Genomic DNA, 24,944 nt, shown 5'->3' with positions numbered 1-24,944 from the left:
TCCCTTCCCTTCCCTTCCCTTCCCTTCCCTTCCCTTCCCTTCCCTTCTCCCTTCCCGGCTGACCTTTTTGGGCTGGTGAATGCAAACAATATAAATGTAAACAAATCCATACCTAGCTATCTTGGTTACTGTCTGAGTTCCCTGAGAACAGTTGGTTTCTCTTTGTATATTCAGGGAATGTTTATGGAAGTGCTTCGGTGTTTTCCAGAGCAGAAGAGAACTGCAACCCAGCCCTGAAACTTAGATTTTTTTAATGCTACAAGTTTTCTCAGTCAAAAATCAATGGGGTAAAAATGTGTATTCCAATATAGATGCAAAAGTTGCTTTATTCCATCTGGAGAAGTCAGCGAAGTCACAGAATCACACAGAATCACAGAATTGTTGGGGCTGGAAAGGACCTCTATAGATCAAGTCCACCTCTCCTGTCAAAGCAGGCTCCATAAACCAAGGTTGTACTGTACTTAAGTGAATTTGTGTGTAACTTCCGGTGCTTCAGGTTGTGGCTACTTCCCTTTCCTACACCACGCACTGCTGAAAAGAGTCTGGCCTCATCCCTTTGTCTCCCACACCTTATTTATAGACATTAATCAGATCCCCTCTCAGTCTTTTCTTAACAGACCCAGATTGCTCAGCCTTTCATCAGAAGAGAGGTGCTCCAGGCCCTCATCTTTATGGCCCTCCACTGGACTCTCTCCAGGAGATCCCTGGATCCTTTTTTGTACTGGGAAGCCCAGATCTAGATACAGTACTCCAGGTCAGGCCTCAAAGGGCAGAGTAGAGAGGGAGGATCACCTCCTTTGATCTGCTGGCCATACTCTTTTCAATGCACCCCAGAATGCAACTGGCCTTTTTGGCCACACTGTCGGCTCCTGGCCAACCTGTTGTCCAGCAGGACACCCAGACTCCTCTCTGCAGAGCTCCTCTACAGCAGGTCATCCCCCAACCTGTACTGGTGCATGTGGTTATTCCTCCCTAGGTAAACAACTCGACAATTGCATTTGTTAAACCTCATCCAGTTCCTGTCTGCCCAACTCTTCAGTCTGTCCAGGTCTCACTGAATTGCAGCACAACCTTCTGGTGTGTCAGCAATTCCTCCCAGCTTCCTATCATCAGCAAATTTGCTGAGAGTGGACTTTATCCCCTCATCAAGGGCGCTGATGAAGATGTTGAACAAGTCCGGACCCAGCACCAGCCTCTGGGGAACACCGCTGGTTACAGGTCTCCAACTGGACTCTGCACTGCCGATCACATCTCTCTGAGCTCTGCCAGTCAGCCAGTTCTCAATCCACCTCACTGTCCACTCATCTATCCCACATTTCTTCAGATTTGTTATAAGGATGACGTAGGAGACAGTACCAAACGCCTTGCTGAAATCAAAGTAAAGTACATCCACTGCTCTCCCCCAAAGCACCCAGCCAGTGATGACATTACAGAAGGCTACCAGATTGGTTGAGCATGGCCTATCCCTGGTGAACACATAACGACTATTTGTGATAACTTTCTTCTCTTCCAATTTCCTAGAGATAGCATCCGGAACAAGCTGCTTCATCACCATTCTAGGAATGGAGATTGAGTGGTCTGCAGTTTCCCAGACCCTCCTTCTTACCCTTTTTGAAGACTGGAGTGACATTAGCTATCCTGCAGTCTTCAGGCACCTCTCCCATTCTCCAAGAACTCTCAAAGATGATAGAGAGTGGCTCAGCCACTATCTCTGCCAACTCCCTCAGCACATGTGGATGCATCCCCTCAGGACCCAAGGATTTATGTACACTAATGCTCTTGAACTATCTCTTCCCTCACCAAAGGGAAGCCTTCAATTCCCCAAACTCTCTCACTTACCTCCAGGGTCCAGGATTCCCAAGCAGGAGTCTTTGCAATGAAGACAGAAGCAAAGAAGGCGTTCAGTATCTCCGCCTTCTCGACATTTCTTGAGTCAAGTACATTCTTCTTCCAGTCTCTTTTAACAGATATATCCATTATTTATAATGCCTGTGCAGGCAATCATCAAGAACTTAGATTCAAAACTACAATCTGTAAAACTGAGCAAAGTATTGAAGATCAAATAACCCTTTAATGAAAAATACTGAACTTCATTTCATGCTTAGATTTGTATTCTTTGGCAGGGGGGTTGGACTCGATGATCTCTGGAGGTCCCTTCCAACCCCTACAATTCTGTGATTCTGTGATTCTATGATTCTGAGTAGACTTTTACTCTTAGAAAAAGGGAGACTCCCCCATCTCATCTGACCAGCCTGTGACAGAAACGCAAAACCACAGAATATCCTAGTTGGAAAGGATGCACAAGGGTCATACAATTGTAGAATCATGAAAAGGCTTAGAATGGAAGGGACCTTAAAGATCATCTGTTTTCAATCCTCTGCTACGACAAAGCCGGGGCACCCAGGAGGCCGCAGCAGCAAAGGGAACCGGTAAGGGGACGCCTCAGCCTGGGCAGCCCACTGGGAGGGTTTCCCTCCTGAGGGACCCGGGCACTCGTTCCTCCGCTGACGGGGTCAGCGAGTGACTGTGGCCTCTCTTCCTTTCCTAGCGTGAGCCCTGCAGCTGCAGCAGCGCGGTGAGGAGCAGCCCCTCATCCCCTTCGCTTTCCTGCCCTCCTTGTCTTTTCTGCAGGTCTGTGAGGTTGCAGCAGTGAGGATTTGTCTCTCATTCTAACCCAAAAAGACTGCTGAAGTCTGTACACTAACAAGCTTTGATGGTCAGTTACACTGGCTTCTAGTAGGCTCTTGCTTTCTGCAGCAAAAACTAAATTCTTTTTAGCATACAATTCTTCCCCTACTTTCTTAATCAAAGTTTTCATTGTGAAAGACAAGCTTTTAATTACATTTTTAAATTAGATACATTATGAAACACCTATTGTGAATAATGATACAGACATTATACATATAGTCACAAGTTTCTCATAGCGGCAGGCATTCATCTGACAAAATAAGAGTGTAAAATGTAACAGTGTATAGTTTTAAAAACACTACAGGCATTACTAACAGTGAATATGTTTTTTTGCATTACTTCCAGCTGCGGAGAAAACTCACATCTCTCTCCCTTTACTCCTAAATCTCCTCTTATATATAGTATGATGTCTTACAGAGAAATAGACTTTACAATTTTCAGTTAAATGTGGCAGATAACTGTTAGAAAGTCGCAAGTTGCATTTGCCATAATAAAGTATTGGATTAAAATACGTGAACAAGTATTTTCCAGTGACATTAAAAGATTACAAAGACATTATAATTATATAACCTTTCTCTGAGGCACTTTTTGGAATAAGATTGCACATAAGAGACTACATTTTGAATTTTCTCTTTTTTTTCCCCCTTTTTGCAAGTACTCTGCAAATCTACTTAGGTGGAAAAGATGGGTGTTATGACTCTAAAAACCTAATTTGGTAATGTCATCAGTCATCAGACTCACTTTAAATTTGTCTGCAAGGAACCTGTACATAAAAGAGGGTAAGAAAAATCCCCAAAAGCCACTCTTGAATCTTTCATATTGGAAAAGCTGTTAATGAAGGACTGACATATAAAAGAAAGCTCATTTTAACAAATTACTTCCTATAACAAATTAGAATAGTATTATAGCACTTAATCGCATAATTTAAGACTGAATTTTACTTAGGTATTAGTTATGGCAATTATAGCTTTTTTTCTGTTCTAATACCATCAAGTGAAAGAACACAACACAAATGTGAAAGATATTCTCACTGGTTTACCTCCATAAAAACCCTGTTTTAAACTACATATGAATCTTGGTGTAATGTCTAGACAGGCCCTATTATGAAATTGTCTGCCCTCTTTAAGGCTTTAATTTCTGTCTATATCTTGCTTGAGCATGACATACTTCATACTTTCCTTTCCTAAACTTGTATTACTAAAAATTAATTACTGGTTAAATATTCAATTTCTGCTACTGATATTTTTTACAAGTAACATTTCCAAGTATTTAACAATAACAAATGACAACTGTTATAAGCAAAAAGTGTTTTTCATTTTATTTAAATAATATTCTATTACTAATCCAATATGGCCGGCTCTTCACTTCTCTCTTCCATTCAGTGTGTATTTGAAGACAAAGCAAAAGGAAAGATAAAAACATTTCTTAAAGTGCAATTACAAAGCTATGCTTTTTGGCACCCTGATTCATAGATGTAGGCTGAACTCAAAAACATTTTTAACTCATTTTTATGTTGAAAACCAGTTTTGTTTTAAACAGACTACTCTTTTAATGTCACCATCTGCTTCAGGATTACAGTAAAATCTGATAATGGACTCTGCTCTGCACATCTTCAAAGTTGCATCCAATCTTATGAGTTTAAATGCAAATTACATGTGCATAACACTGAGAATGCAGGCTTCTGTGATTTAATTCACACTTTGTCCAGGCAGGTCCTAAGCAGAAAACTCTGCTATAATTCCACAGTTTTACAGAGGGAAACATGGATTCCTATAACTGTTTTATCTATTGTACTTTTGTTGTTTCTAAAACAAGCCTTTTTCAGAGATGTTTACAACAGGATAGACATTTTGGCTTTGTTCTGAGTTGGTTGTGGGTTTTTTGGTTCATGAAAATCATCTTTGAGGAATGCACTGAAAACCTATATGGTATACTTCTCAGAAGTATACAGAAACAACATACTGGAATTACTAAGACTTTTGCAAGGAAGAATGCCAGCATGCAAAAACACCTCATATTTCATAGTTACTTTATTTCCATATTATCAGGAGGAGTCCTTAAAAGGACATACTCTCTTTCTGTTGTTATTGTAACTTGTTCAAAAAGCTTATTGATCTACACAAGGGCAGGCAAGCAGAAATATTTTCAGGCAACAACACCCTTAGGTAGAGTAAATGGCATTTGGAGACTTGCAGAATACAATAGTGTTATTCAGGTGTTTTCAGAGGGACAGAAGACAGTTTGCATCGCAGTAGCATCCTATCAGAGCAGAGAAGCACATAGTGTGCAGTGTCATTTTTGGATTCTTAATTTCTCAGTGTCACCTGAAAGTTGTTCCTAAAGGACTTCATTAAGGATGAAATCTACAGACTGAAAGAGCGTAAGGAAACGAAAATAGATGTGTTCTGTACTGTGTCTTTTGTCTCCAAAAGTACTGGGACACACACGCACAGAGCAGTTTTAGCAGAACTGCAAAAAAAAAAAAAGAATATACAGAACTCCTAAGTGCCTTTCTCCGAGTTATCATTTCATTCTGTGATGAAAAGGCTCCTTCCCAGACATGTATGACACTCACATACTCTTGCAAAGTAATTTCTCTGCTCTTTCAATTTATGTGCAAGGCCTATTTCAAAGAATTCAAAAAATTACCCAATTTTGCTTTACTCAGAGGTGGAAGTCAAGTAAGCTCCATTAATTTTAATGGATGATTTAGCAGGCTCAGAGTCTTTCAGTGGTACTCAAGTTCTGTCACCTTTTGGAGATAAGATATGAAAGTTTTTCCTTTCTCTTATAGGTGAGCAAAGTTCTAGCACTTACACAGAGATTGACATTTCTTTCAAAAGCTGTTGTAAGGATGATCACGGAGTGTCACCATTTGTACTTAATTTTTTCTTTCTTTGGTTGCAAAAAATAAATTAAGCAGTAATTATGCTTAGGAAACTTAAAAAAGGCTGTCAAAACAATTTTGCCATGCAGGTTGAAAGTCGTGACACATTTAATACATTATATATTTCAATAAAGAATGATCTTACATTCTTCTGAAAGCAAATTGTTTACAAACTTGGAGACTTTATATCACAAATGAATGCTGAACAAACCAATGGAATTCAATGATTTAAAATAAAATAAAATAAATAATAATAATAAAATAATAATTTTTAAAAATTGCAAATATTTTATCTTCTAATTATCTTCTAATTAAATAACAATGACAAAAAAATCCCTGGCCATACAACACTGGGCTCCCCTATTTTCAAGTAATAACTTTGAAAACACACATATTGAAAAAAGACGGTATTACAGAGATATTGAACAAGATAGTCCCCAGTTTCTTCTCATAAATTGAGTATGATATGCAGTTTGCCATGAAATATATCACCATATTCCCCTGAGCAAGTATCCCAGCACTGCACAGCATACAGCACCCATGCAGCACTCACATATCCTCAAAACTGTTGATTGAACCAATGACTAATGCTCCCAATGAGCTGGAATGTGTTATTAGGTGGAAACGCATCTCAAGGTGACTCAGATGGATGAGGAATTATCACATATATTGGGTTTGGAGAGACTTCCTAAAGGCTTCAATCAGGAAAGTTCTATTCAAATAACAAACAATGGAAAAAGTTATCATGAAAGTTCAAATACATGCTCCTTTCAGCACCTTCAGTAAAAACTGTACCTCCAAAGCACTGCAATAACCAGTAACATTTACATAAAAAAAAAAAAAATAAAATAATAAAAATTTAAAAAAATAAAAAAAAATTAAAAATAATAAAAAATAAAAAAAAATACATAAAAATAATGGTAAAAGGCACACGTGCTATTTTAAGTAGTTACACTTTTCAATGCCAAATTCTCACTGTATATGTGTCAGAACATGAACTTATTTTCCCACTTAACTATCACTAGTAGGAAGTTTTCTTGGATATTAAAACAAGTCTGCCTTTATTTAAAATCTGTTTACCTCCTTGTTAGCGATATATCAACTGCACAAATGTAACTGATAAAGCTATTTTTCTTCGTCCATATTTTCTCCATTTCTTTCTCCGCTATGTCAAACATCTGGTAAGAGGTAGCAAGGACTGAAGAATTAACCTAACAAATAGGACTGACTGAAGCAATTGCGCTGAAGAGATGCGACTGACACGAGCATCATATGCACCCTGCATTCAGTCTGTGCAGAGCTGCAACATAGTTACGGGGTCTCCTCTCCCTACTTCATGAATTTCCACCGGGTTTGTAAACTACTGATTGCTCTACGGGCTCTGTTTGCAACCAGCCCAGTCACACTCGTCTCCTGATCCAACGTTCTGATCACAAGAGAAACGCGCTTGGAAAGTTTCCAAGGCTCTCCCTTAGGAGACCCCACGCTCAAAGAGCTCACACATCCCCATCCAGGGCCCATACGGCCAGCCCCGCACCTTGCTCGCTGTGAGTCACGTGACCGCGCCGGGAGCGGCGCGCGCCCCGCCGCCACTCTTCTAGCGGCGGCGGCGGCGGCCACCTGGAAACGGGCACTTCCGGTTCCGGGGCCGGGCGGCGGGGCCCGGCCGCGCTCAGGCCGCGGCCGGCGGCGGCTGAGAAGGGCGTGCGCTGGCGGGGCCAGCGGGCAGTATGTGGCCGTCGCCTCCTTGGTTGCTGGCGGGGCTGGTGCTGGCGGCGCGCTGCGGAGAGGCCGCGGTGGCTGTCCTCGGCGGCCCGTTCGTCTCCCCGCAGCCCACGGAGACAGCGGGCGGCACGACGCGGAGTAGCGGCGGGCGACTGGCGGAGGTGTCGGTGCCGCCCGAGGAGGGCCAGCCTATGACCCAGCGCGCCCTGTCCATATTGCTGCTGGCCAGCGCCGCTCTCATCGTCTACTTTGTGATCCGGACGGTGCGGTGAGCGCGGCGGAGGGCGGGAGGAGGGGGCGGGACTCGAGTGGGCTCGGCACTGCGACGGCTGCGTGCCAGTTAGCGGCCCTTGCCGGATCCTCGTGGTGCTGTCCCGGCGGGAATAGCGACATCCCCGCCTGCTAGTCCTGTGAGGTTCTCGTGGGCAGTCTTTGTCCCATGTGCCAACGGGCACCGTTCAGCATCATGAGTTCTGTGCATCTCGTTTTCAGTAAACACTTCTTGTGCGTTCCTAGGAGAAAGATCCTTAAAATATTTCACTGCCGCCAAACTGCCTCTGTTTCTCATTGAAGCTTCTTGCAAAACTTTTTATTCTTTTATGATTAACCCCATAACAAGAAGTCTTTGTTTCTGGGTTTTCTCCTTGCATACTTAATCTCTGAACAACTTGCGGCCTCGAATGTGTGATTACTCAGAAAGTATATGCACTGTAACTATGTTTCTACACTATGTTTATGTGTTTTCTTTCTCTTCCTTTTTTTTTTTTTCTCATAACAGCACAGTTTACATGTTCTTTATGAAAACGGATGTAAATCTAGGGTTATGTGTTGTTATGTATATGCATAATAAATAATAATAATAATAATAATAAAAAAGAACCAAACAACTGATGCTTAACCAAGAGTAGCATCTTGGTGTGAAGTACTGAGAAACTTCTCCTTTTTAAGAGCAAAGGAAAAAATAATTACTTCAGGCTGATTTTTAGTAAGCAAAATATGTCATGCCAAAACTATATGTGAGAAATGTCGCTTTTATGACAAAAGTAAGCAGGCTTAAATTGAAACCTTGTCCAGTACAAGTACTCAGCTCTGTTGAAATTTAGAGTGATGTGGCTCTGGAAATACTAGATTTACGACTTTTACTTCAGATTGGTTGTGTTGATGACAGTTACCTTCTGAGGTCTGATGTGCTTTGAGTTAGCCAGCAAAATCTTGTGGCTTTATTTTTTCCTGTTTCTGATATCCTTCCATGGGAAAAATGGAAGTGAAAGTGGAAACAGTTATGTCTGGCTGTAAGTGGCCAGGTTTTGGTATCTGGGAAGGGCATATAGGTGGCCTTTATGAGCAGAGCCCAGCACTGCCCCAGGTCACAGCAAAGCAGCTTCAGCTGCTCCAGAAGGGGCCCACTAATGGCCATAGCTGAGTCAAGAGTGATGTTGGCTGTGATCTGGGAAAAGAGATCTAAGAAAGGGAAATGCTGCTGTACAACAGCAGCTAGGAGATAGGAGTGAGATATGGGAGAGAAGCAGCTCTGCAGGCACCAAGGTCAGTGCAGAAGGAGGGCAGAGATGCTCCTGATGTAGAGCAGAAGTTCCCTGCAGTCCAGGAGATGCTTGTGGTGAAACAAGTTGTCCCTCTGCAGCCGGTGGGCACCATGGGGAGCAGATCTCCCTGCGCAACTATGGAAGAGCCATGGTGCAGCAGGTTGATGAGGCCTGAAAGAGGCAGGAGCCCCTGCAGGAGCAGACCCTAGGAATCTGTGGTGGGGCAGGATGTCTTGGACAGGTATCTGCTGTGGAACTCCATGCTGGAGCAGTCTGCTCCTGAAGGATGAGCCCTGTGATAGTAGCTGTTGGAGGAATGCTTAGAGAGCTACAGCCTGTGAGATGGATCCTATGCTAGAACAAGTATGAGGGGGAATTACAGAATCGTTTGAAGTGAAAGAGACCTTTACAGACTATTTACTCCAACTCTGCAGCAATGAACAGGAATATCTACAGCTAGATCAGGTTGCTCAGAGCCCTGTCTAATCTGACCCTGAATGTCTCAAGAGACAGGGCATCCACCACCTTTCTGGGCAACCAGTGCCAGTACTTCACTAATTTTATCATGAAAATCTTTTTCTTTATATCCAATCTAAATCTCCCCGGTTTTAGCTTGAACCATCTCCCTTTGTCCTATGAGCCTGTTAAAGAGTCTGTCCCCTTCTTTGTTATAGCACCCATTTACATACTGAAAGGCTGCTATCAGGTCTCCCTGGAGCTTTCTCTTGTCCAGGCTGAAGAGTGCCTGCCCTCTCAGCCTGTCATCACAGAGGAAATGTTCCATCCCTTGAATCGTTTTTGTGGCCATAACGTGGACATGCTCTAACAGATCCATGTCTCTCCTGTACTGAAGACTCCCCATTTGGACACAGTACTCTAGGTGAGGTCTCACCAGAGCAGAGAAGAGGGGCAGGATACCTTTTTCCCCTAGCTGACTGTGATTCTTTTGATGCAGCCCAGGATATGGTTGGCTTTCTGGGCTGTGAGGGTATATTGCTTTCTCATGTCCAGCTTACCATCCACTAGTACCCCTAGTTCCTTTTTGGAAGGGCTGCTCTCAATTCTTTTAGTTCCCAGCTTATACTGATAATGGGGGTTGCCATGACTCAGGCACAAAGCCTTGCTCTTGGATTGTTTGAACCTGATGAGGTATTCCTGGACCCAACCTTTCTAGATCTGTCTTGGTAGCATGCTGTCCCTCAGACATGTCAGCCACTTGGTGTTATCTACAAACACTGAGTATGTACTAGATCCTACTGTTGATGTCACTGATGAAGATACTAAAGAGCATTTTTGCTAGTACTGACCTTTGAGGAGCGCTACTCATCACTGATCTCCATCTAAACATTGAGCCATTGACCACCACACTGGTTGTGATGTCTATTGCCTGGCTCAGAAAGTTATCCTCTGTACATTCCAGGAGCCTCTTGGATTACTTGTAGCTCACCATGCTACTTTTCCAGGAGATGTAGGAGGCAACACCTCCCCCTCACTTTCTTAACCTGTCCCTTTTGAGCAGCTTGTAGTTGTTGATAGTCAAGCTCCAGTCGTGGGAATCATCCCACCAAGTTTCAGTGATGGCTACTACACCATGGTTTTCTAACAAGAAGCAGCGCAGATAAAGCACTATGACTGATCACAGTGAGTGTTTCTCATCCTGCCGTGAAGCTCCAGATCAGGGAGAACAAGGAAGAGGGTGTGATACTGAGCATGGTATTGAAGGGGAAGCCTGAGGAAGATGTTCCTACTTGCAGTTCTTACTGCCCTGCACTGTTATTGGATTGGTAATAGATTAGTCTTCCCTGAGTTGAGTCTAGTCACAGTAACTGATGAGTTCCTCTGTTCTTATCTCAACCTATGAACTGTTGCATCTAATTTCTTCCTCCTATACTGCTGAGTAACTGGAGTATGATGGTAGAAACCCAGAGGCTAGTTGAGGTCAACCTGGCACCCAGGGCTTGACCGCCCTTTGGTGAAGAGCCTTTTCCTGACCCCCAGCCTGACCCTTCCCTGACACAGCTCCATGCTTTTCCATCAGGTCCTGACACTATTGCCAGAGAGAAGAGATCTGTGCCTTACACTCCAGGCATTACCAGTTCACAGGATTAGACTTTAAAAGCCCGTATTTCCAATATGCTCTTGTGTATAGTTTAAGTGTATGTATAAATGATTTGTTTCTTAATGCACGAAAACATTTACCACCTAGGAACAGTAAATTTGTTTTTTTTTTTTTTTTTTTTTTACACATTTTTGAGAGCTGTGCTTTTGAAATGTTCATTGGTGAAAACGCTTATCTGAAAAATTCATTGTATACTTGTAGCAAAAAAGTTCAAATTAACTTGGACATCATGAATTGCAGCTGCAACCTTAAATCCACATGAGAAAAATGCTTGTTTGCTAATGATAGTCTGAGAGAAAATGCATACAAGTTATTTTGTACTCTCAACATTTTTTTCTCAATAGCTGTTTTTATCTTTCTGCTGCTGGAATGGTTTTGTTATACTCATAAACCATTAATTGCCAGAAATTTAAGTATTGTTTAAGATAACTTGCATATAGATACTGAATAATGATGAAAGTTCTTTCCATAATAATTAAATCTTCAGCTATTATATTTTGTTACTGTACCAGAAGCTTAAAACCTTTCTGAATGGATGTTGTCTCAGCAAACGAGCGCTGTGTTTTGAGCAAACTGCCTGGTATTTGTCCTGTTATGTTCCTGCTCATATACATCATCACAGAGAGAGCATGTGTTTTGTAAATTGGATTTGTGGCTGAAATTTGTGACAGTACTCATGTAAGAAATTGAAGGTTTAGATACAAACCTTCCAGTTTCTTTTGAACATTTTTTTTTCCTTAGTGTAAAGCCATGCATATTATTAACAAACATAAAGGTTTCAGGAGATTATACAAAATTTCAGCATATTTGCACCCTTTAACTATTTCATAGAAATAATCTATAATTTAAAAATTAGAAGTAACATTTTTCCAGCTCTGATAAAGACTACAAGGAAAATCTAGGTACTGTTTGTTGGGATGCAGTTAGTCAAAGCCTTGCTTGGTTAGATAACGTATCAATCTCTTTCTTTATCAATTCTGTACATTCTGATAAAGATACGAGTTTTTGGTTTTCAGAGCCATTTGGCTTTCACAGAATCATAGGGGTTGGAAGGGACCTCCAGAGATCATCGATCCAACCCCCCTGCCAAAGCAGGTTCCCTACATAAGGTCGCACAAGTAGGTGTCCTGATGGGTCTTGAATATCTCCAGAGAAGGAGACTCCAAGCCTCCCTGGGCAGCCTGTTCCAGTGCTCCGTCACCTCACTGTAAAGAAGTTCTTGCGCACATTTGTGCAGAACTTCCTATGCTGCAGTTTCTGGCCATTTCCCCTTGTCCTGTCTCCACTCACCACTGAAAAGAGTCCGGCCTCACCATTCTGCCCCCCACACCTTAGATACTTACAGACCTGGCTCAGGTCCCCTCTCAGTCTTCTTTTCTCAAGGCTGAACAGACCCAGTTCACTCAGCCTTTCCTCATAGGGGAGATGCTCCAGGCCCTTCACCATCTTTGTGGCCCTCCGCTGGACTCTTTCCAAGAGATGCCTGTCTTTTTTGTACTGGGGAGCCCAGAACTGAATGCAGTACTCCAGATGAGGCCTTACCAGGGCAGAGTAGAGGGGGAGGATCACCTCCCTCGACCTGCTGGCCACGCTCTTTTTGATGCACCCCAGAATGCCATTGGCCTTTTTGGCCACAAGGGCACACTGCTGGCTCATGGCCAAGCTGTCATCTACCAGGACACCCAGGTCCCTCTCTGCAGAGCTCCTCTCCAGCAGGTCATCCCCCAACCTGTACTGGTGCATGCAATTATTCCTCCCCACATGCAAGACTCTACACTTGCTTTTGTTAAACCTCATCTGGTTTCTTACTGCCCAGCTCTCCAGCCTATCCAGGTCTTGCTGAATGGCAGCACAGCCTTCAGGCATGTCAGTCAATCCTCCCAACTTCGTATCATCGGCAAACTTGCTGAGGGTGGCCACTATCCACTCATCAAGGTCATTGATGAAGATGTTGAACAAGATCGGACCCAGCACTGACCCCTGAGGAACACCACTGGTTACAGGCCTCCAGCCAGACTCTGCACTGCCAACAACGACCCTCTGCGCTCTGCCAGTCAGCCAGTTCTCAACCCACCTCACTGTCCATTCATCTATCCCACACTTCCTCAGCTTTGTTATAAGGATGCCATGGGAGACAGTATCAAATGCTGAAATCAAGGTAGACTACATCCACTGCTCTCCCCCCATCCAGCCAGCCAGTGACAACATTGTAGAAGTCTACCAGGTTGGTCAAGCATGACCTCCCCCTGGTGAACTCACGCTGACTACTCTTGATAACCTCCTTTTCTTCCAGTTTTCTAGAGATGGAATCCAGCACAAGCTGTTCCATCACCTTTCCAGGGACAGAGGTGAGGCTGACTGGCCTATAATTGCCTGGATCTTCCTTCCTGCCCTTTTTGAAGACCGCAGTGACATTGCCTGTCCTTCAGTCTTCAGGCACCTCCCCCATTCTCCAAGACCTCTCAAAGATGACAGAAAGTGGTTCAGCAATCACCTCTGCCAGCTCCCTCAGCCCCCGTGGATGAATCCCATCGGGTCCCATGGATTTATGAACATCGGTGTTGTCAAGGTGCTCGCGGACCGCCTCCTCTCTGACTAAAGGGAAGTCTTCCATTCCCCCAGACGCTCTCACTAACATCCAGAGTCTGGGATTCCTGAGTGAGTGCTTTTTTCACTGAAGACAGAAGCAAAGAAGACACTCAGTATCTCTGCCTTCTCAGCATCCCCTGTTACCAGAACACCACCCTCACTTAGTAGGGGAGCCACATTCTCCCTAGTCTTCCTTTTACTGTTAACATACTTAAAAAAGCCTTTTTTATTATCCTTTATTAGCTTTGCCAGATTCAATTCCAGGCAGGCTTTAGCCCTCCTCGTTGCATCCCTGCAGGCCCTGACAACATTTCTAAATTCTTCCCAAGTGGTCAGACCCTTTTTCCACATTTCCACATGGATCTTCTTCTTAGCTTTGAGTGTGTGCACGAGCTCCTTGCTCATCCACACAGGTCTCCTGCTTTGTTTGAATGCAGTGCGCTGAAAATCCATTTTGAAGAAAATCATGTGAGAGTTGATACAGCTTTGCTGCTGTGGCTGTAACACTATTTTTTCTCCACATATAATTAATGTAAACTATAGCAATCTCTCAAACTTTCTTACTGATAAAGCTGATCATGCAATTTCTCTGTCAGGAAAAAAAAAACATGTCTGATTTCATTTCTGGCTTTGTGTATGAGACTTCTGTTTTCAACTGCACTTTTATAAAAGTTGCCTCTTTGTGCTGTGAAGATGAGTGTGGGAGGTATTTTCAGACAACTGAGTGTGCATTAGCAGGCTGTGTGAGGCATCTTTGGAGATTGTGTTCTGGCATCCTGCAACCTCCAGCAGGCTGCTCAGCTCTAGATGGGTTGCTTTGAGTATGTGCCATGAAGAAGATTTGTGATCAACTTGTTCCTGTGTCTAACCCACACAGGAAGAAAGTCTGTTGGTTTTTTCTCTCTTTTTTCTGGTATTGTTATTGTTTTGTTGTTGTTGTTGTTTTCCTCCAATTGTGTTATTGAGGAAAGCTTTTGTTACAATGCAGCAGATCTTTCCCAGGCTTTATTTGCTGTGATAGCTAGCTGTGTATTTTACGATAGAACTTCATGTCTCTTGTGCATTGTCATCCGTTTTGATATCTAACTCCTTCTATGACAGAAGATTTTCCAAAGAACAATGTATGTAGTAACAAGACATATAGTAGTGACATACATGTAGTAACGTATCAATCGGAACTAGAAATAAGGAAATTTAGACATTGTGATGCCTCATTCATTTTGACAATTTTGCCTTCCATGCTTAGATTTGATACTTGACACAAAATGCCTGACAATGCACAGAAACACTAATATTACAGTTCATATATCCTTTTTTTTTTTTTTTCTTTTTTTTCTTTTTTCTACCTTTCCTGTTCCTGGATAGTTCTGCTTGCATACAAGAAGCCTATTGCAGTCAAAGGTGATCTCCTGTATTTATGTAGGAAGAAGAGCAGCCAGGCTCTCAGTTCTTCAGCCTTCATGATTTGGTGAGAAAACAGATCTAGCAGATGAGATGAAATGGCTTTTTTCTTCTAGACAACTGTTACAGTATGCCACACAATTTGTCATACTACATCAGACTACCAGAAAACAGTTCAGTATGAATTATGTATCAGATAATAATTTTAAATAAGTTTCTAGGGAGTTATTTTTTAGCCTTTTAGGATTATTGAATTTCTTTTATGGATATAAAATCTGTAGCTCATGTGTGCCCTTCACAGAAGATATTAGCTTCAACTAATAAATTTATGAGGATGCTTTTTGTAACTGGCATCGTTCATGGTTCAGGAAAAATCAATTTAGTTTGAAATATTCATTAATGGAGAATGTGAATGGGTTGCACCATGTCGTGTAGTACATGGTATGAGAAGATATTTCCACTTTTAAGAAGATGTATGCTGGCTGATACGTAAAGCTTGTCTGTAGGCTTGACGTGATTGGAAATGTCCTGTACTTCTCAGAATCTTCTGAAGTATTTGTGAAGAGGAGGACCAGAGAACAAGGGACATTTGTAGAGTTTAATAACAGTAAAAAATTTCAACTAGAATGGCACTTTACATAAAAAGAGAGATCAATTCGCAATTACTACTGTATCGAACTGATCTTGTTTCAAGTGTGTGTGGCTTTTAGAAAGCATATTCCCTTGCACCTGTGCTAATTAGGATAACTTAGAAAAAGCAAATTCTTAGTCATCATCCTCCGAGCCGTTTTCAGTTCCGTGTTTCTTTAATCTTTTTTCCTTAGATGTGCTTTGGACTTGGCCTGTTTTGTTCAGCTCTCATTTCATTAACATATTTTCTGTTGTTATTTTTTTCTTAGTTTCTTAGTTCTTATTTAGCTCTGCTCTTACAGTTTATCATCTCTAACACTTCTGGTATTAATATTTGTTTGTGTCCTATTGCAGATTACTCTCATGTTGTCAGCTGTTTTTGTGAAATTATTGAGACTGAACATGCAGAAATAAAACATGGATTTTTGTGTAACTTGAATCGCATTTTTCATAGCTTCATTAGACCACAAGGAGTCAGGAATAACTACAGTGATAAAAGTAATCGTTTTTAAGTTATTGAGAATGCTACTGACTTTATGCAATCAGAGCTTTGTGGTAGATTTTTTTTTTTGATCACTGGTTAGAAAAGCAAACTTTTGTAAACACTCATGACAGTGCTCTAGCATTCTAGGTACGTCTGTACATGTATATTCTGCAAGCATCTCCAGTATCCTTGTAGCATTAGTTTGTTAACTAACTTGTATGTAAACTAAGTTTTTGTATCAGTAATTTTCTGTTTCTCGGTAGCATTCATATAGACCTTTAAATTTGTGCAAGCCTTGTGATACCATTTGCCATTGGTCTAGCCTGTTAGAATGTCTGAGTGCTTACACCAAAATTGGTTGTGTACCTTTTACTTTAGTGAAAACAAAAGACATGCTAAAGCTACCATATTTTTCATCACACCCTCATCATGAGGTTTCAGAATGTTCCTCAGCTTGGTACGTTATAAGTATTTCACTTCTTTCTGTGTTGAGAACTGATTAAAATGTTTTTGTCCTGAGCTGAAAGATGACATTTTTGTGTTTTTGTGATTAGCCTTACCTTTAAACAATAAATTATGCTAAAGCACATGTATGGCACAAGTGCTGCTGCTGTTTCAAATCAGGTAGAGGAAATTATAAAGCTAACTATTTCTTTTTATACCTAGGTTGTTCCAAAAGTAATGCCTCCTATTTATTTCCATGGAATTACAACAGATACAAGAGCACAATAAAACTATTTGGTATAGCACATTTGCAGTTACAGAACATTCTTTTTCAATGTAGCCACCACCACTGACTATGCATTATCCCCAGCAATGAACAAAAGCCTGCATGCTGCTCTCATAAAAATCTTCATGGCATCTGGAATGTGGCTTGTCCTTTCATGTCCTTGCTGCTGCTGTTGAAATGCACCATCTGCTGCCTCGCTGTGCTCACAGTGAGCATAATCCACTGTTTGGTCTTCAGAAACGTTCAGCAAGCTTAATGGGTGCCTTTTTTTTTCTTTTTTTTTTTTTCTTTTTTTTGCATGGAGGAATTCAGTGACACACCAATGCTTCATACGCATTTCTACATCAGACTCCATTCTCTCAGAGTGCCCTTCTGCTGCCATCTGTCACATGGCAACAAAATGTAGTGGAATATTGATGGGAAAGTTTGGCCTCTACTGCCATGCCACCAACATCTGCCCCTGACACTGTTGGCCAGCATAAGAAAATATGAGGCAGTTCTTTCAGAGCAGCTCTTGTACTATTCTTTTCATTTTATAATGCCATATCCTGAAGAACGGTATTTTTTGTACCAAAGGACATCTAAGTTACTGGGATGATCATTAGCATAAAAATTGTACGTAGTAAATCTTTCTGAAAGCTGTGAACACCTCTCCTAGGTACCTATCTTAGGTTTGTAAATTCTGCTTCTGAAGTTGCTGAAAGGAAGTGCTGGATTTAGTTGTAAGAGTCTGGAATACAGACTTTTTTTACATTGCTTGTCTTTATGAGACTAAATTAACTGAAAGCAGCTCAATTTTGTAACAGGCATCTTTACATTTGCTTTGCTGAGAGACTTGTAATCAGAGTTCCCACACTTCAGACAGTTGTGCAAGACATACTAGATACATACAGAGCTGCAAAGCCAAGAACAGGGCTTACATGGGAGCCAGACCTACACTGTGAAGCCACAGAACAGATTGATTTGTATGAAAGCAATGCTGTTTTTTCAAGATGTTTATTACTCATTTCTGTAAGAGATGTTCGGGTTTCTCAGACCTCATGTTGCATATTTTACTGCACTTTATTTGACTTAATACTAAACAGTATAGCTTTTTTTTTTTAATTCATGAAGTCTTACATAGGCTGAGCTGAAAATGATGGCAGCTATGGATTGTCTTGTGTATCTGTTACAGTTTTCCTGTGTTTCTCTTTCATCTCTTGTTCTGCAAAATGTGCAGCAAATACGTAGTAAGAGAATTTTGGTTTTTTTTCTCACTGTAGGGTATGCTAGTAGTGCATTTTGTACATTGGCATGTATTTTTATCAGTCTCTTGCATTTAGCTACTGAATAGCTTTCTGCATTTACTTTCTTGTTAGCTATTAAGTGCCTTTTTGTATTCTCTTCAGTAATTCTATACAAAACTAAAGGTGACAAACGCTTATTGGCCTCAGTCATTTCCTGTAAATTCTTCATGCTTGGAGCTGTCTGACAACTGAACTTCAGTGAGCTAAGAGTGTACACTGTAATTACACTATCTTTTTAAAATTCATGATCAGTCTCAGTGTAGCAGTGTTTTATGGGGATAATTCACTTACACTGTTGAAATTCAAAGCAGGATGAAATTAATAGAACTTATATATCTCAAAATACATTTCAGGCTCAGAAGACATAACAGGAAAACAAGAAGATATGGAGTTTTGGATACAAACATAGAAAACATGGAGCTGACACCACTAGAGCAAGATGATGATGATGATGATACAACACTATTTGATGCCAATCATCCTCGAAGGTTTGTATGTAGGAGCTGAATGTATGTCTACAAATAGAAATGAAGGTGTACAGATGATAAGAAGCTTGACTGAGGATGCTTAGTATTTTGTTTAATATGTGTGTAGTTGGAGACGTACTGTCAAAATAAATTGAATTTTTAATTTAAATTAATTTTAAATTTAGTAGGCAAGAGGGTGAGGTTAGTACTTCAGTTCTTGATCTACTCTAGAGCATGAACACCTTTGTCTTTGATTTTGTCTTTGACATATGAGTTCTAGAGAAAGTCAACAACTAATTTATCAGCTTTACACACTTCAATTATTCCATTCTTGGATATTTTACTCTTGTCACTTACTGAGTGTATAAGGAGATAGAAACAAGAATAATAAGAACAGAAGTATTGTTTAGGTCAAGGTACTTTACAGCTATAAAACAGTACACCTCTATTGGCAATTGATTTTAAGTGTTACTAAGGAAAAAAATTATGATGTAGTATTGTAGATTTAAAAAAAAACAAAAAAAGAACCAAAAAAAACAAAAAAACTGTCCTAATTTCCAAATGCTCAGCTTCTTTTAAAATTGAAGTACTGAGGCAAATTATCATGTCCTTTAGCTAAACCAAACAATTTGGAAATATTTGAAAGTATCTGATCCCCTGATCCAGACCATTTTTAGTATAATCGTTAGGATGACATATGATCTAAATAATTTGAATACATTAGAAGTATTTCATTTATCTGATGACATAGCTATTGTCAGATAAGTATTTATCAGTATCAGCGTATGAAATTCCTCACATACTATGTTACCTTCTTGATGAGAGAACTTCTACTATTTAAATACTGTTTATTTTAATAGTGTCAACTTCAGATGAAAACTAAAAATACCCAATGTTTTCACCCAAGCCCAAACACTTAGAAAAAGTGGGAAAAAAGTGGGATTATTTCTTTTCTGTGGGCCTGCAGAACAGCCTAAGATTTGATAGTGTTAGCTTACAGAAGAGGTGATGTCAAGATTGAGCCACATTGCAAGAAGAACAATTGTATTCAAGTAACTGAGTGTCCTGACTGAATTTCTGCATATGTTTCTGTTTAATTGCTAAGGGAATTTACTGAATAGAAGTACTACTCTCACAAGTGAATGAATAGAAAATCATAGAATCATTAAGATTGGAAAAGGCCTTTAAGACCATAAAGTCCAGCTATCAACCCATCATCACCATGCCCGCAAACCACGTCCCTAAGTGTCACATCTACAAATTTCCTCAGTACCTCCAGGGGTGATGACTCCACCACTTGCTTGGGCAGCCTCTTCCAACGCCTGACCACTTTTTCAGAGGAAAATTTTTTCCTTATATCCAACCTAAACTTCCCCCGGTGCAACTTTAGTCATTACATCTCGTCATCTTGTTGTTATCCAGGAAAAGAGACTGATCCCACCTTGCACAACCTCCTTTTAGATAGTTCTAGAGAATGATAAGGTATCCCTAGAACCTTCTCTTCTACAGACAGAACAATCCCAATTCCCTCAGCTACTCCTCATAAGACTTGAGGTTCAGGCCCTTCACCAACTTTTTTATTGTTTGGACACTCGAGCACTTCAGCGTCTTTCTTGTAGTTAGGGGCCCAAAACTGACCACAACACTGAAGGTGTACCATTGCTAAAGCTGAGTGCAGTGTGATTCTGCTTGTTCTGGCTACACCTATCCTGTGTAGGATGCTTCTGGCCTTGTTGGCCATCTGGGCACACTGCTGGCTTATGTTCAGCAGGCATCCCACATGATTTTCAGCTGTGCAGCTTTCCAGACACACTGCCCTAAGTTTCTAGCATTGTATGGAGACGTGACTGAAGTGCAGCACCTGGCACTTGGTTGTTGAACAACTGGCATTCAGCTTAAGAAAACGCTACTGTTTTTTCAGGAGTGCTCAGAAAGTAAGTGCTTAAGTGATGAAAGACAACATTTCTAAAATGGGAGATTGAGAAAGCAAATATTTTAAGTTATATTCCACACATGTATGTTGAAAGCTTGCTGTGTTCTCCTCTATATAGAGACAAGCTGTCAAAATTTCGCAAGTTATGTTTATCTTGAAATTTGTGCATAGGCGAATATGAAGAGTTGTGGTGGACAATCTGAATATGTTCAGCAAAACTGTCAGTAGTTCTTGGTAGAATACTGCTGATACTTTGCAAAGGGACAGCATTTCCAGGAAGGAAGCTTAAAAACTAATGTGGAGTACTTTTAAAATATATGTATGTATCAGTAATTGGAAATACACTTTTGTCAATTTCATTCATCCTGTTGTGTCTGCATGACAACCTGTGTAAGTTTCACACTGGGCAGCTAAGCTCCACACTGTTTACACAATCTCCTCAAGGAGAAAATATGATGAAGAGATGCTCACGCGTTAAAATAAGGACAGGGAGATTACTCTCAAATACAGGCACAAGCCAGACATACTCAGCTTAATCATAGAATCACAAAGTTGGAAAGGACGTACAAGATCATCTAGTCCAACCGCCCTCCCACCACCATTGCTACCACAAGCCTCTAAACCATATCTTGTACCTCTTCATCCAGACACCTCTTGAACACTACCTTCCTGGGCAGCCATCTCAGGAAGTGGCAGGTCCCTGTTGAACCAGCTGGAGCGGTGCTGCTCTAACATGGGGCACTGCTTGCCTAGGTGAACAGAGGCCAACCCTGTGGCCTCTCCTACTACCAGAACCCTGCCACATAGGCTCAGTGCACACCTAAATAATCACTGTTCCCTAATTAGGGAGTACAAAATGTGTAAGGAATCAAAACAACTGAAACAACTTGATAAAACTGAAACAATTTAATGATAGCAATACCTCAGATAATTTCAAATGATATTTTCACTTTTTCACAATTGCAGTGATTTGGAGCTTGTTTCTGTTTTTTATTTTAGAATAATGCAAAGACGCAGTCAGGTGTGGAGCAACTATGAAACTAGCAAGAGAGGTCTTGGGTAGGTTTTGATTTTAATCCCTGTGTGTCATGGGCAAATCAGTGTTGCAGTTTTGCATAACTACAGTTACTCAGCTTATTCAGTTCATAACTTTCTTATCGCCATAGATCAGAATGGAATGTATTCAAAAACTAAACACAGTCTCAGGAAAGTAGGTGTATAGTTAACACATTCTGGTGTGTCCATATGTTTTTCTCATAGACAACAAATTATGGAAGCAGTCACGTATACAAAAGAGTTGTGTGTTTCTGTATGACTTGCTGTAGACTGCAGTAGTATTCATTCTGCCTTGCTTTCTTTTCTAATTGAATCAACCAAGATCTTTTGTTTTAAGGTGTTAGTGCACAGTTCAGTACATTTTGTTAGAAAGTTTTAGGCCTGTTTTGTGTAAGCTGCTTTTTGACTCTTTATAAGGCAGAGCAGAGAAGCTGGTTTCACTCCTAAAATAAGCGTGGCTGTGTTAGTTGTTGTGCTGATATGGTAACTACCTTGTTGCAGTTTCCTTTCGTTGCTGTATGAAAAAAGCAGCATAGGTGCAACTTAGGTGTCTTACTCTTGTCACCAGTTTAGTGCTCTGTATACCGTGTTGTCTCTGTGCCTTACCTGAATCTTACCTGAATGTGAAGTTTTAACTCTTTTGTCCAGTAACTTACTGTTGCATGTCAAAATTTGAAATTCTGGCCTTTGGTTTCTCATCGTGCGTTTTGGCCTAGATACTGTCCCCCTAGAGGGACAGTCTTGCAAGCACATCCTTAGTTTTTGAAGCTGTGTAATACAAGTTTGTGGTCCTCATTAAATCACTTCATGCATGCAGTACTTGCTAGTTACAGTATGTTAATGAGAGTTAGCAAAATTTCAGTCTTACGCGGTGTTTAATCTCACAGACTGTATGTCTTACATATATGTTTGTATATATACATATGGTTTTAGTTTTGTTATATATATTTTATATATTTTTTTATATATGCATATAATATATAAAAACAAAACTGAAAAACATGGAGGTCTAATAACTATTTTGGAGGTTTAAATAAACAGTGTTTTGTGGCATTTCACTTCACTGTAATGTGGTAACTACCTGTTTTTATGAACAAATTTAATAATAAAGAGTTGCACCCTTTTTGTCTTAATGTTTGGTCTTTAAAAATGTAGAGTAACATTACCCTTGAAACAGCATTTCACATTAATGCATGTGTTTCTTCTGTTGTAGATTAGTACGTGCCTTGCAGTGAAATAACTTAATTCTTGAACCAGACGAGACTGCTTCACACGAGGAATAGGAAGCAAGAAGATGTGTAAGCTGGGGAGAGGCTAATTGAAACTTAGCATACTGCAGCATCCTTAGTTTGTTCCATAAATACTGTACCAATTTGTTGTACCTTCCTGTATATAGAGAATTGTAAAGCCTGAGGAGAGAGGGTGCACTAAAACGAAAACCTATTTGGAAGGGAGATTACTTTTAAAACAGGGTATTTTTTGTTTGTTCTAAATCTTGTATGCCGTAAGTGTGGTATACAATTTTTCTACAACAATCTGGAATGTTAACAGGTTTTTGGCTGATATTAAATTATAAGTAAACTTAACCTGTGTAGATTACTCAGAATTGTTATAACTCAGTTTTAACTGAGGAGATGCTTTACCCTTTGCAAATAAAAAGCCAAACTACTGCCTTTCACGTTGAGATTTTTTTTTTAACTAATAAAGTTGTTACGTGTAAGTTTAAGTGAAAAAATAAACCTGTTTACAATGTTTCTAGTATTTAGTGTGTTTTTCAGCACTATATAGATATTAAGGATATTACTAATAGGGTCTTACTAAAGATAGTAATGCCTCATCTTTTGCTGTTAAGTCAATTTCTTTGTAAGGGCTATCTTTAACTGATGTGAAACAACTCTTGCTCCGCTGACTTAGTGGTGTCAGCATTCAGACCTGTGATGAAGCAGACATCAGGACTTTAGGTAAAGTTCCTTACTTTTGCAGTCTGTATTCTTTTGTGCTTTAGATCTGGGGAAAATACTAAACTTGAACCATAACTCTAAAGTGATCAGAAGCAGCAGTTACTTTGAAATATGCAGTAGCATTCACATGAATGTAGTTTGTTTGTTTTCTTTAGCCAGGGTCCTAAAATTTAATGGAATAACTTTTAAAATAGAGAAGACGTGATTTTTTAAAAATGTTTCACATCCTACAATGCTCTTAAATATTATGGGTGAAATGTAGAAATTCCAGGCTGTTAAAATTACATTGGTGTAATTGTACCACTAATTTTGTACATCTAATCTCAAGGTATAAACTTGCAAACAGACTCTTTTTCCTGATTGTTCGGTCCCTTTTTGGAGGAGTATAGGAATATCTTCAAGACTACTTTTATAACAATGGGGAGTTGTCTGCCATACATATATATATATATCTTTAAAATTCTCTGCTAGCTGATTTGTACTGAACCCTATTTATTTTGCCATAGTGAAACCTTAGACTGGGTTTGAAGTAATCAGTCTTCCAAGCTAATGTTCATCTACAGTTTGCTCATGTGCCACAGTCTGCTGGGAAATACGTTGTATTTACAATAAATTGAAGTAATTTTATTTCCTCTCCTCTTGTACACATTTTTTTTTCCATCCATAGTTAAAGATAAAACTGAAGTGAGAACACAGACCTGATTTTTTTGATGAGTCTTAGCTGGGAAATCTAGAAAGAAATATTGCAAAAAATAGCTGTGTCATTGGCTGCGAGTGAGAGAGCAACAAGTTACATGGTAAAGCATGTTATTCCCGTTTGAGAAGGGGACCAACATCATTAAAAGGTCAGTGTAACTGCATATTTTCTAGCAGTGTTGCATGTTAAGCTTAGCAGTGGCGACCATCTTCCTGACTTCCTAGACTTGTTTTAATTCTGCACAATCTTTTTAAGCTTTGAGCTGAATGTATCCTGAAGAGCTGTTATGTTTGCCAAGCATACATACTTGAAATGTTTATGCGCGGCAGGGAATCTGGGAGTACTTAGTTTGTAAGCTCTTGTCTGTTCCAAGTAAATCTGGAGATTTTCCTGGAGGGAAAAAAAAAAAGTTATTTACATTCCTGAGCAAATTTTCCAGGTTTAAAAAAAAAGGTGGGGGATTAGTGCCATCACAATTATTAGCCTCTATTTTCTAGCATGAGTGGTTATATAAAAGTTACAAAACTGGTAATAAATTGAGACAATTGTGTTTTCTGGTATTCCAGATGCTATGTGTTTTGTGGTGCCTAACTCCTCAATGCTTTCCTGACCATATGTAATTTTAGGAGTTGAATTTGGCTGTCACTGGCACTAAGTTATTCTAAAAGGCTTGTATTGCACCTATCTTGGACATAACGGAGCAGCTGGAAATCTGCTCTAAATTTTATTTTATTTTGGGTTTTTTTT

The 24,944-nt window shown here is 40.2% G+C and overlaps 1 protein-coding gene across 1 annotated transcript; it reads left to right on the top strand.

Moving 5' to 3' along the window:
- The first annotated feature begins 7,290 nt into the window (after nt 1–7,290).
- Nucleotides 7,291–24,127, top strand: FAM174A (family with sequence similarity 174 member A). Its single transcript, XM_042864982.1, has 4 exons — nt 7,291–7,568; nt 18,437–18,571; nt 21,483–21,542; nt 22,753–24,127. Exons 1-4 carry the CDS (start codon nt 7,306–7,308, stop codon nt 22,772–22,774), a joined length of 480 nt encoding a protein of 159 aa, XP_042720916.1. The 5' UTR covers nt 7,291–7,305; the 3' UTR covers nt 22,775–24,127.
- The last annotated feature ends 817 nt before the right edge of the window (nt 24,128–24,944 follow it).

Source organism: Lagopus leucura, unplaced genomic scaffold (assembly GCF_019238085.1).
Source record: "Lagopus leucura isolate 7727_CA_CO unplaced genomic scaffold, USGS_WTPT01 Super-Scaffold_774, whole genome shotgun sequence".
Lineage (NCBI taxonomy): Eukaryota > Metazoa > Chordata > Aves > Galliformes > Phasianidae > Lagopus > Lagopus leucura.
This window is presented reverse-complemented; position numbering and strand designations above follow the sequence as displayed.

Bases quoted from the DNA above. Each gene is read 5' to 3' on its own strand.
- FAM174A (XM_042864982.1), top strand. From the start codon at position 7,306: ATGTGGCCGTCGCCTCCTTGGTTGCTGGCGGGGCTGGTGCTGGCGGCG. The intron at 18,572-21,482 runs GTTTGTATGTAG...TTTTTATTTTAG, and splicing joins GATGCCAATCATCCTCGAAG to AATAATGCAAAGACGCAGTC. The intron at 21,543-22,752 runs GTAGGTTTTGAT...CTTCTGTTGTAG, and splicing joins ACTAGCAAGAGAGGTCTTGG to ATTAGTACGTGCCTTGCAGT.